Source organism: Giraffa tippelskirchi, chromosome 8, assembly GCF_054371585.1.
Source record: "Giraffa tippelskirchi isolate mGirTip1 chromosome 8, T2T-mGirTip1v1.2.pri, whole genome shotgun sequence".
NCBI lineage: Eukaryota > Metazoa > Chordata > Mammalia > Artiodactyla > Giraffidae > Giraffa > Giraffa tippelskirchi.
Window position 1 is genome coordinate 116,027,182 of NC_137282.1, and position 13,269 is coordinate 116,040,450.

At 49.0% G+C, this 13,269-nt stretch overlaps 1 protein-coding gene across 17 annotated transcripts in view; it reads right to left on the bottom strand.

Moving 5' to 3' along the window:
- Positions 1-13,269, bottom strand: part of DOCK2 (dedicator of cytokinesis 2) — a 477,583-nt gene that overhangs the window by 61,479 nt on the left and 402,835 nt on the right. For all 17 annotated transcript variants that reach the window (XM_081520659.1, XM_081520666.1, XM_081520650.1 and 14 more), the window contains one exon: positions 4,075-4,223. In XM_081520659.1, the coding sequence (XP_081376785.1) occupies positions 4,075-4,223 (149 nt within the window). The remainder of the gene's footprint in view (positions 1-4,074; positions 4,224-13,269) is intronic.

The window sequence follows — 13,269 nt, forward strand, 5'->3', positions numbered from 1 at the left end:
ACCCCCCTGGGGTTACTCAGGCAGTAGTGAGCTACCCTCGTTATCCTACATTATAAAAACATTCACTGGAATGTTCCTCTCTCTACCAAGGCTCTTCCTCTGAAACGCTGTGGGCTGGGGGTCTAAATGCCTCCGTTCATACTGAGAACACTGACATGGTTCCCATTACATTCATGTCAGGCACTTGACAGGTACTGAGAGTCCCAGGCCTAAGGGAACGGCTTTGGCCCTCAGAGAGCTCACGGGCTTGAGATGGAGGCAGACCTGTGAGCACACTGCCATGCTCTGGGGCAGAGGTGTCAGGCCTGAGCCCTCCGCAGGCAGGAGGAAATGCATTTCACTTCAACTGCAGCAGGACCCCTGCAGCCACAGCGTGACTAACTTGAAGCCCCTCTTGCTGAAACGTCCCAATCCAGTGGATGGAATTCCAATCCCAGGTGAAGACAGAGACCCCTGAGATGGTCTGGGGTGAAGTGATAGACTCATGAGGGGTAAAGGGTATCAGTCAGAAGCATCAGCTATTTCATTTTGGTTAGAGGAGAAGACAGGGAAATTTGGTGACGAGGCTGCAGAAGAAACTCTGATCAGATAGACTGCCCTGGGAGCCTCCTCCTCCCCACCCGACCCCCTCAGAGTCTGCCCTCTCCCTGCCCCCGTCCCACCGTGCACCTCCTGCTGGAGCACACCTCTGTCTCCTGCATCCAGATGCTCCACTGCCCCCAGGAAGCACGACAGGCTCTCTCCAAACGGGAGGCCACAGGTGAAGAATCAGAGGAAGAGCCCCGCAGAGGCCTCCGAGACACTGGGTGTCGGGCCAGAGGGCCTGCTGAGTGCTCCTGTGAGCGCTGCTATCTCCCTTCGCACCCACATCTTAGAAAGGGAACCCTGTCACTGTCGGGGCGCCTGGTTCTCCTCTTATCTATCTGGCATCGGGCACTACCACAGTGCCGCCTGGGTTTTGAACCCCAGTTCCGGGCTGTGCTCCAGGCCTGGCCATCAGGGCAGCTTGGAGCTCAGGGGGGCCTGGCTTCCTCCCTTCCCTGGGGATACCGTCTATATTTGCTTACTCTGAACCAAGCAGGGACACCTGGGTCTGCTCATCCCACAGCTGGGCTCTGGTCAAGCACACAGCTGGTGTTCACACGGGCAGCTGCCCCATTAGTCAGCCTGAGTGTCCTGTCTCTTTTGATAAGGCAGCAATGAAGAGAAGCAACTGGGGAAAGAGTTTATAGTGAACACAGGCCTGGAGCGAGGAGCCAGGGGACGACCCCCTTCATGGAGAGTAGGCGGCTGCACGCCAAAGGGCTGCCTCAGCATGGAGTCCACGAGGGTGGGACACTCACACTGTAGGCAAGCCTCAGAAGCTGTGAGGCCACCAGACACGGCTGTCAGGTCATCACCCAGGAAGGACCTGGGTTAGCTTCTCTTTCAGACATGGAGTCCCCGAGGGCAGGACAGTCACACGGTAGGCAAGCCTCCGAAGCTATGAGGGCACCAAACACGGCTGTCAGGTTGTCCCCCAGGAAGGACCCGGGTTAGCTTCTCTTTCAGATGTCATGTAGCATCAGTACTGGGAGTGTTTCTTTTGAGCATCTGCTCCGGGACATCTTCTGAGCCCGCCTGTGCCCACCCCACTGGGGGCAGCCCTGCCCTGAGGGGAAGCACGATGCCCTTCATCTCACCCAGGCTGCCCCTCCCACGTTCCCAAGCTTCATGGACTTTGCCTTAAAAGGTGGCAGATTCCAAACAACCTTCAAACATCCTTCTGCAGCTGCGCCTTCCACCCTCCCCCACCCCCCAGCCCAGCTGGCTGGATATGATCTCTTTCTCCATCTGAATTCTTCACCTGATTTCTTTACAGGCTCCTTGCAGGGGGATGGCTGGGTCACCAGCCTCGGGGACCAGAGAATGCCTGCCAGTCCCTGAGTCGGAAGTGCACCCTCTTACACTGGGATCATCACAGCTAACTAGTCTCTTTCCTCTCAGAACCACCTTTTCCAAAGTGACTGGCACATCCATAGATATTTTTTGCAGAAATGAATTTGAGAAATTCAACAGGTCTGTTTACTGGGGAACATCTCAGTGCCTTGGCTCCATACGTTATGCACCCTGGAAATCTCCAAGAGGAGTTCCGACATGCAGGGACCTCCTGAGGTATTTAACCTCCCATCCCTCTTCCCTGGAGCATCTGGTGGAATTTGTGCTCCGTTCTGTGAGAAGGCGCCACCCTTCTCTCAGTCAGCCTGCACTTACCGCGATGAGGCCAGTGGCTGACCAGTGCAGTGGACGCAGCCTGGCTTGGGATCCTAGGGACCTGTGTGCTGCAACCTCTGCTCTGCGTCTTTCCTGATGTATGGCTAAGGGTAAGCGACTTCACTTCTCTAGGCTTCAGTGTTTCCATCTTAATATTGGGATGGGAACTTTCCTGGTGGTCCATTGGCTAAGACTCTGCATTCCCAAAGCAGGGAGCCTGGGTTCGATCCCTGGTCAGGGAACTAGATCACACATGCCACAACTGAAAGATCCTGTATGCCACAACAAAGCCCGAAGATCCCGCATGCTGCAATGAAGACTCGGCACAGCCAAATGAACAAATATGCACATGGGGTGATAATGCTGCCTACCCCACAGGGCTGTAATAAAAAGATGGCATGAATTACTGTACGGAAAGTACTCACAGGGACGGACACAGGGTCTACCCAGTTAATGGCAGTCATTGACAGTATCATCATTGTCACTTTCGTGACATGAAGATGAGGAAGAAGCAGAAATGAGTGTAGTGTAAGGCAGTATCTGATAATGATACTTCAGACAGCTGGAATGACAGAGGAATAGAGGGCAAAGGTCTCTTAAAGGATGAGCTTTGGGGAGGGCTTTGCAGGATTCAGAGGCGCATGGACGGTGCTGGCAGGCAGGACCATGAATGTGGCCGAGAGCAGAGGAAGAGGAAACAGGAAGAGGATGCTCACCAAGGCAACACAATTCAGGTGAGCAGTGGGGATGCTGGGGGAACAGGTGAGGCAGTGGAGAGAGCTGGAGAAAACGGCCAGGACACTGGCTGAAGGCAGAGCAAGGAGGACCTGGAATGTGGGCGACAGGGCTTAGGCTTTATTGGGTGAGGACTAGGGAACCAATGAGCAAAGGAAGAATAAAGTCCGAAAGGATTTTAGGGAAGAGCAGTTTGGAAACTGCTGCCCTTTAGGAGGCACTTAGATACCTATTTTACGGAAACTTTTTTGGTGCGGCATGTAGTACAGAATGAGAGGCAGGGATGCCAGGGTGAGGGAGGGAGTGCAATCCGAGGAGCATCGGGAGAGGAGGGGGCAGGGAGGACAGAGGCAGGCCTGAGGGCGTTGCATCGCTGAGGCAGACTTGACGGGACTTCAAGACCAAGCTCCCTAAACTGGGCCTGACTACTGAATGGAGCCAGGAGCCTGTTGTGAAACTGGTGCTTATTTCACTGGCGCAAGTGTCTGCAGAGGCTGGGCCCACAAAAAGGTCCTCATTCTTCCAGTCCAACGGGATTTTCGATGAAAACGTTTGACAAGTGGCCCCTGCATTTGCCCCGAGTGGCTCCCTCCCTGCATGCTGGGGAAAGCCCCACTTCACCCCGCCACAGGTCTGCGGGCCCTCCTGAGCACCGGGGCCCGCGCCTCTGCTTGCTGTCAACCCAACACGTGGCCAAGTCTGACGTTCAGATCTTCTGCGTTATTGCAGAAGCAGAAGTGCTGGACCAAGGTGGGTGTCAGGTGTGTGCCGGGGGGAGGAGGAGCCCCTTGGGATGCACCTGGAGGGGGCTCTTCTGTAGGGAAGTAGGATTCCTATACTTTTGAGAAAGGGACCACACTGATACCCAGCAAGAAAGTGTATTTTAATCTTGGCCTCTGGCAGGGAAGCATGATAGAACACTGACCAAATCCGCTCCGCCAGTTCATTCCAGACACATGAATAAATGTCCCTGGCCTCCCATTAAGCCTCTGAACGAAGCCCAGGCAGACGGAACGAAGGTATCATTATGGGGAAATGGGCTGGGGATTAGGGATGCTGGCCTGAGTTTCCAGCCTCATTTTTTACCTTTTTGAAATCCCCACTCCTTTGATATTCACAGAGCATCATGTCGAAGAAGATTGGGATGGTGGCCTTCCGGAGCTCAGCCTCAGGGATAAGTGTCATCTCTAATATGGGTCCCACCATGCCTGGGATGAAGCAGATTTTGTTCTGGCCTGAAAGAGAAGAGGGACATGGGCCCATGAGACCATTTTCGTGATTTCATAGGAGAGCCAGACCAAGCCTGGGAAAAGAAAAAAGGGAGGCAAGACAGTAAAAACAAAATTTGCCACTTATACAGTTGTTTACCCGGAGTCAGGCACCATCTTGGACACTTTACATACATTAACTCTTGTAGACAACGCATGCATCATCCAAAACAAGCTCCGTTGTCAGGGATAATAACCCAGGCGTGTGGAAGGCACATTGCTATTTACAAGGCTTTTCACCTGCATCATCTCCTTTGCAAATAGGGCTCTGATGGAGTATGTTAGTGATGGAAAATCACAGGGATACTTGAATGATGTCTGTCTGCAGCACAAGCCATGTTTCTGAGATTTGGAAAACGTGCTTTTTTTACCAACTGTTTTGTGAAAACAAGAAAAGCAAAATTTGCTGCCAAAAACCTGCTATAAAAGTATGGTCAGTGTAAGAGTGGGAGTTAAAACATTGCTTTATGGTCAGATGAACTACAACTTCTTGTTTCTCCTTCCTCATTTCAAGGCATTCCTGTGTCCCCTCCCCTGACCCCTGGCATTGTCGCCATGCTGGCCTGGTTCCAGGGTCACCAGCTCACCTTGCCACCTCACCACCAGGCCTGTGCCCATGGTGCTCCTGTGTTGACAATGCTTTTTCCTGCCTGTTCCTCAACATCTGCCCATTACCACCTGGCTTTCCATGGATAGATACACTTTAAAAAGCCCTACCACATGCCCACTCTGCCCCTAGCTACATCGGATACCTTGCCCTGGCTAGTGGTCTGTCTCCTTAGCCAACTTGGCTTTGTTTGATAGACAACGGCCTCTCCCACAGAGAGCTTCATGAGAGTAGAGATTATGTCTGTCCTTCTTACATCTGTAGCACTGAGCTTGGAGCATATTATAACCTCAGTAAATGTCCACTGAAGGAGGAAATAAATTCGTCTAGCTCCTATACTCACTGGCTATATTTGACTTGGAGCTGTGTCATAAAAATGCAATTGCAATGCCCACCTATTGAGAAGACCACATGAAAACACGTTTGTGTATACTTCGTGTGGGCTTCCTTGGCGGCTCAGTGGTAAAGAACACCCCCTGCCAATGCTGGAGACGCAGGTTTGATCCCTGAGTCGGGAAGATCTCTTTGAGTAGGAAATGGCAACCCACTCCAGTATTCTTGCCTGGGAAATCCCATGGACAGAGGAGCCTGGCAGGGTACAGTCCATGGGTTTGCAAAAGAGTTGGACATGACTTAGTGACTAAACAACAACAATAACAACACCCAGCACAGAGTCTAAGGGGCGGGGCAGTGTGGCCAAGCGGCGAAGGGCACTGAAGTCAGGTCTAGACCGCCTGAAATGTCCGCATGCATTCTCCCATCAACTAGCTATGTGCCGGTAGGCAAGGTGGCCTCTCGAGGCCTCTGTGTCTTCACCTGTAACATGAGAGAACAATAGAGTTTATTTTATAGGGTTGTTGTGAAGAAGTAATGAATTATTATTTATCAAGCACCCCGGACGGTGCTTGGCACAGGGCACACTTCGTGTAGTGTTAGCTATCACTGCTGTGATGTTTGGCCAAAATGAACCATGAAGGGCAGACTTGTCGAGCAGAATTGAGCAGACTCCTCAGAACACACACATCAGACATGGCAGAGGAAGGGAAAGGGAGGGGCACTCAGGAACTGCGGGGGTTTCCTGGGGAGCATGGGCAAGCCCATCCCAGCAACCCTGCCAGTGAAGTGGACACCCAGGTGTTTCACCAGCAGCTGCTTCTTTCTCCTCCTGACTCTCAGAGCCCAAGAAGCCCATCCTGCTTTTCCCCACTGTCAGGGTGCACATTGGTGGTCTTTGCCTGGGGGAGAGAGCTCCTGGGGTGCAGAAACTCGGGTGGTATGACACACAGCCTGGCACTGTTGCTTTCGATTAAAGCTGAGTAAAGGAGCCAAGAGGGAAGGCTGCAAGAAAATGAATTTTAATTCAGCCTAAATGAGGCTGAATGTTGGAGTGAGTGTTTCCCCAGAATTCAGATAAAAAAGGCATCATCCTAGGAATATCTTCAGTTAGTGAGAATGAAATAGTGAAGGCAGACAGAGAGGTGAGTGAAATATGAAGACATTTTTCCAGGATACCAGCTTCGTTATATGATGTATGTGGATTACAGTGTGCATTGGTCCAAACAGGAAAACAACAACAACAACAACAACAACTAAACTAGCGTTCTTGCAGATTTATAGTAACTGCTAATCTAGGTTTCTGATTTTGTCCTTCAAGATCCTTTAAACCCTCAGTGGGGTTTTAAAATTCAAAGTCGAGTGTAATAATAAGCAGCAGGTAAATGGGAAACTGTCAGATAAGTCACCACGGAATGGAGAAATTGCCTATGTGACAAAGGCCTTTAGAATACTGGAGGGCATCGGGTCTGATAAAGATATATTTGAGATGGTTTAAAATAAAGAGCGGACATGCCATAGACTAGGGATTTCCTAGGCACTTTTGACCTGCATTCTTTGCAGTCAGTTGAAAAAATGTTCAGAAAAATAGGGAAAGGGGAGAGAGAGATAATGATGATTTCTAAATGCAGTGTGATCTCAATGGCCCTTACAATGCTCCATAAAAAATTTTATTCATTTACATCAGAAATGGAATTTGAGCACGTTGGATTTTGTATTCAAGTAATCTGAATGTGTGCCTTTATATATACAGATGTGCACACAGGCACACATACAGAGAACATATTTGTGGCTAAGTGAATGTGAACTCATTTTGGAAAAAAAATTCTCATTCAAGAGACATACCTGCTATTGCTCTTGAAAAAAGGCAAGGAAGGGAATGGGTGAGAGGGTCTTTCTCACATAATGGAAGCTGAATCTCACTGGGAACAGATGCCAATTAGAAAAGGCTTTTAAAGCCCAACAAGTCAGTGGGATAAACCCAGATGCCGAGTTGCCCAGGCTCTGGGGAAGGATCTGGCAGAAGGGAGAGCACAGGGAGAAGCTGGGGTGTGTGGGGGGAGCCGGCCCCCGTGCTCTCCTTCTGGTCTATGCAAGGGCCTCGCCTGTCACCCCTCGCAAGAGGAGAGGTGAGACTGCAGGTAAAGGTCTGAGAGCACAAGGAAGGCAGCCTGACAGAGAGAAACTAGAAAGAAGAAGCGGCAGAAGGAAGGGAGGGGGGTGGGGGAAGAGGAAGGAAAAAGACTAGCCTCTGGACCAGGCTGAGGATGAAGCTGGGAGAGTCACTGACCTCAGGAGGCTGACAGGAGACCTGGGGTGCTCGAACTGAGAGCAGGAGACCCTCTGAGGTCTGGCACAGACCCTGAAATGAGCAGGATGAGGGCAAGTTATCGCCCTCTGGATTTCAGAGTCCTGCAAGCCTCCTGGGAACTCTGAAATGAAGCTGAGTTGATCAGAAACAACCCCGCTCATTCAAAAGAGGAAGAAGGAACACTGATCTCTGCCTCTCCGTCTCAGGCTTGGAAAATGTCCCTCTTGGTACCGATCTAAGACAGGCGGTTTAGTCTCTCCTTGTGGCCCAGAGCATGCCTGGCGCAGCTTCCCTCTAGGCCCTGTAGAATCTCTGAGCCTGATAACCTGCCTCAAATTCCTCCACTGCTACTCCAGACTGTGTGGCTTTGTGAAGAAGTGAAGTGTAGTTGCTCAGTCACGTCCACCTCTTTGCAATCTCCTGGACTATAGTCCACCAGGCTCCTCTGTCTATGGGATTTCCCAGACAAGAATCCTAGAGTGGGTAGCCATTCCCTTCTCCATGGGATCTTCCCGACCCAGGGAAGGAACCCGAGACTCCTGTGTTGCAGGCAGATTGTTTTACCCTTTGAGCCACCAGGGAAGCTCTGTGCCTGTCACGTAATGTCCCTGAGCCTCTATTGTCTGGGGACTTCTTTGGTGGCCCAGGAGCTAACACTCCATGCTTCCAATGCAAGGGGTGTGGGTTCAATCCCTGGTTGAGGGATATCAATATCCCACATGTCATATGGCAGTGGCCATAATAAATAAATAAAAATATTAAAAATATATTATCTCATCTATTAAATGGAGATATAATCATAGTCCCTGGCTGAAGAATTGCTGAGAAGCTTAAAACAAAGGGCTCTGTACAGGGTCTGGCTCATTAGAAAGGCTCAGCAAATGTTGATGTCGAGTGTGGTGATGACAATGCTGAACAGTGGGAAAAGCAATGTAAGAAGCCGCAGTCCAACCCCATGGAGCCCCCTGGGGTTTTTCATGGAACGTCTCAGGCTGGTCAGTTTGTTCGTTTACTTCTAGAGTAAAGGGCTGGCACAGGAAGGAGGTTGGATCAGATGTATCTTATCTCCCACAGCTGACATTACCAGCCTCCAAACCTACTCTATCCCATCGAAATGTGCTCTTATCTCTCCTCAAATGTGTTTGACAACCCCAGTCTGATAGTGTTGGCCACAGCTTACGGTCCTTCCACGGGTCCCCTTGGTCTGCAAGCCCATTTGGCCCTAAGCCCCATCTCCACCCCCTGCCGCCCCCTCCTCAGCCTGCACCCTGCCCCACGCTGCCCACCACGCCTGTCCCTCCTGTGCCTGACTCCATCTGAGTCCCACCAGCGCTGGGCCCCACAAGTAAATATTACTTGTTTTCTATCCAATATGGATGCTACTTGGACACATGTGTCTCTGAGCAGCTGGAATAAGGCTAGTCCAAGTTGAGATGTGCGGTAAGTGTAAAAAACCCACTAGATTTCAAAGAAAGAGTTCTGGAAAACAAACCAAAAAAGGTAACCTATTTCAATAATGTTTTATGTTGGTTATATGTTGAAATGGTAACACTCTGGAATATGGGGTGAAATAAAGTATATCATTAACATTAATTTCACTGCTTTATATCTTTTTAAAAACCGTGGATGCTAGAGCACTTACATTTAGACAGGTGGCTCTCAGGCTAGTTCCCTAGGACACCACAGCTCTCGAGCGCAGAGCTCCCCCAGTCTTCATCAAGGCCACCTTGAGCTCACTCACTCGGCAGGAGTCCTTCGTACACTCTCTGGGTACCCCAGCTTCTACTCCACAGCTATTTTCCTTTACAATCGTAATTAAACAGCTCTGCAATTAGTATGTTACTATTCAGTGCAAGTCCGTGAGGTTGGGGGCTATGTCTCTAACTACAGCTGTCTTCAGCTGCGGCCTCAGCCACTAGCACAGTGCCTGACCTTTAAGGCTACTTGTCTTCATTTCTGGTTGCTGGTGTTATAAATCACCACACACAGTGGCTTAGTACAACACAAATTAATCTTATAGTTCTGGAGGTCAGAAGTCTGAAATGGGTTTCTCTGGGCTAAAGTCAAGTGTGAGCGGGGCTGAGTTCTTTCTGGAGGGTCTGTGAGGAAGAAACCATTTCCTTCCCTTCTCCAGCTTCTGGAGGTCGCCCGCATTCCTCAGCTCGTGGCCCCTTCCTCCATCTTCAAAGGCAACAGTATTGCTTTTTCTAATCTTTCTCCAACTCCCCTGCCTCCTTTCTTCACTTCCAAGGTCCCTGTAATTGCTTTGGGTCCATCTGGACAGTCCAGGATACTCTTACCATCTTCAAGATCCTTAATCATGCCTAAAAAGTCCACTTTGCCAGGTAAGGTAATTTATAAACAGGTGCTGGGGGTTAGGACTTGGACACCTTTGGTGGGCTATTATTCTGCCTATCACAGTACTCAATATTTGTTGTTAAATGAATAAATGGATGGTTGGTTGGATGGATGGATGGATGGGTGGGTGGACGGATGGATGCTTTTCTAATCCCATTTCCTATTTCTGCACAGCAGCTTCTCCCCAACTCAAGGAAGTCATGTTTGCTTAGGCTGGTTGTTCGCTTGGAATAGTTGCCGCCCTTTCAGCTCTGATCACCCTGGGGTCTAATTCAAGAGCCACTGACTCAGTAGAGCCTTCCTCCTCTTTGCCTGAACTCCTGAGTCTTGACCACACATTTCACATTAAGGAACGTGCTGCTGGTTTGTTCCTCAAACTCTCAGTTTGTCCTATGTTTAGAGCTCAATGGTGGGCTTTTCCAGGGAGGGCAGGGACCACGCCTTAAACGCCCCCAACTCTCTCATCCTTCCCTGGAGCTTAGCGGTGAGCTGGGCCCTCCATAGATGCTGAAAAAGTGATGGTTCAGTTGCTCTCACAGCTCTGCCGGGAACGACCTCCCCACATGTAAGCCATGATGCCAGCCACTAGAATTTATCTTTCTCTCCCATGAAGACTGTTAACACAGCAGACCAGCATTAACCCCAGCGAATATGGGCTGGTTAAGTACAAAGTCATTTTCGCAAAGTGTGCTTTGCTTCCCTCCTAGCGGAAATCAAATGTTATGATGCTACACTGTCAGGGAAAGTCCATTATATTTGGCATTATCCCAGGATCCAACATACAAATAGCATTAACCCTGTAGTGGCTGGATCCTGGCGCCAACATACGGTCCTTCTCTCTATTAAGGCCTCCCTGAATGTATCTTCTCTCGCAAAAGTGCACGCGCGTGCACACACACACACACACACACACACTTGTCTAGACTTTTCCTTGAATAGTCTTCCAGCCTGAGATTATTTTTGCAATTAGCTATCTTATAATCACAGGGCTGCTCAAATCATTCTTGATGAGAAGAAGATGATGATGCTGATGATCATGGTGATGAAGCCCTGATTGCTTTGGGCATTAAAACAAAATTTTAAAACTTAACAGGCATTATGATTTACTCATTATCAGTAGTCTTTGGAAAACATAGTTTACTATTTCATATCCTTCGAAAATATTTTGCATATTCTGGAAAAAAATATTAGTAAGAACATTGGATTTCAGGTCAAGCCTGGCTCGTTTGTCTCATCTGAGTCACTGATTTGCTGTTGACCTTGGGAATGTCCTTGTAATTCTCTGGGCCTCAGTGACCTCGCTTATAAAACCAGGGCACTGAATTAGATGATACATCAGACAGGGTTGTAGTAGAAATCTGATTATCACAGCTAAACTGGGTAAGCTCTGTCTAGTTTACTTCCTTAAAAAAAGTCAAAGACAGTCAGTCCAGAGCTGCTTCCCCATCCTTAGGGTGTGACTCTTCATGGCTTCAAGGTGGCTCCTGCACCTCCAGGCCTCTCATTCTTCCCCAGAAAGGAACAAAGGGAAAGACTACAAGCAAAAAAATGTGTTATGCTCACTGTTATGCCCTCCCTTTCATTTTAATTAGGAAAAAAATATTTCCCGAAAGCCCAAGAAGTTTATTTCTGCTGATTCTCATCAGATAGAGCTGGGTAGGTCACATGGCTATCACTAGCTACAAATCATTGTTAACTGGACAAATTGTGATCATGAAAAAAAAAAAGCAGGGATCGGTTAGCCAGGAAGAAGGATGGAATGGCTATTATGTGGGCACTCAGCCAGGTTTGCCACCGATAGCTTTCATGTTTCACTCTGTCTTGGATATTTCACAAACTTCACTTTAAAACTCATCATTACCCAGTGTAGTGTTCTCACTACATTGGTCCCCCATGTATACAGTGCTTAGTTCTGGTTTGGATTAGCAGATTAACCTCATTAGCTTGCTAGAGAAAGCCTGCTAATGCCAGCATCTGGCAGAACACAAAGCAGGATGGGCCTGGGGAACCATCCATTTGCTCTGCCTCCTCTTTCTGCTCCCCCATCCCTGAAGCAGACAGGCAAGGAGAAGGCAGCCAGGTAACTAACGAGCAGCAGGAAAAACCCTTCAGGCCAATATGCCTTCCTCTTCCAAGGAGTCCAAGCTAAGGGATGAAGAGATGGCCATCCTTGCAACAGAATTTTTTACTTTTTGTTTTCTGCAGTGGACATCTGTGTCTTTGTTCGACTTCTCCATAACTCCATGAACATTTTACTTTGGGAAATTCTGCCTCCCTTGATGGATGTAGGCTTGGTGGGGGCATTGATGGAGAGGTCACCCAAGGAAGAACAATAGGAAGGTGTCTCCCGGAGACTGGACCTTTAGCAGAGTGATGTAGGGATAGAACATCCTAAAGGCAACATCACACCACTGGTCCTGGATCCTTGAGTGGCTCTAATCCTACCCTTCATAGCCCATTTTCCCCTGCCCTTCCAGTTAGTACCTTCTGCAATTAAGGCAGCCACAGTCGGCATCTCTTTCTTGCAACCCCCAAACCCTAACAAATACATCTTTGAATTCCACTAATTCACCCTAGAGGTACTTGAATACAGCAAGGGGTCCACGACGCTTCTGGACAGACACTTACACTAGCATACTTATCCTGTTGTTCGTTGTTCCATTGCTAAGTCATGTCTGACTCTTTGCAACTCCATGGACTATAGCATGCCAGGCTTCCCTGTCTTGAATCCACCTCTCATCCACTCTGTGATGCTGGACACACACTGTCTGCCTCTCTGTGCCTCAGTTTCCTCATTGGTAAAATGGTGGGTTGGACAGATTGTAGCTTCAAACTATTCTCTGAAGTGCTTCAGGATTTCTCCCAGAAAATCTGCTGGGGTCTCCAAAGGAGCTCAGGAGAGCAGCACCCTCATCCAACTTCAATTAGAACAGCTTGGTTTTCATCCAATTTCTGTATTGAGCAGGGTATATTTTTTGTATTGGTCCTCAGCTAAAAATAAACGTTGGAAAAATGCTGGACAATATGCTCTCTAAAGGGCCCTTCCAGTTCTGATGTTCTGTGATTCTAAGCAGGTAGAGTATTTGGTAACATCGTTTCATTCATCAGCATAATTGGGAGCCCAGGAGCTCCTGCCAAAACATAATCTATATCTAAATAAAATCTGTGTTGAAAACAACAGCAACGAAGGGCGTTCAGAAAAGCGCAGGCTTGTGAGGAGGAACGAGAAACCAACAAAGCACAGACCCCTGCTCTGCGGTCCTGGCAACACTTGGGATGCAGACCTGGGAGGGGAAGCCCACGGCGGCTTTGCCTCATCTTTGCTGTTGCAGAGCAGGGAATGCAAACTCATCTGCAGCCTGAGTCTGGGCCCCTTATTTCATTGGACACATTTGGTGTTTTTA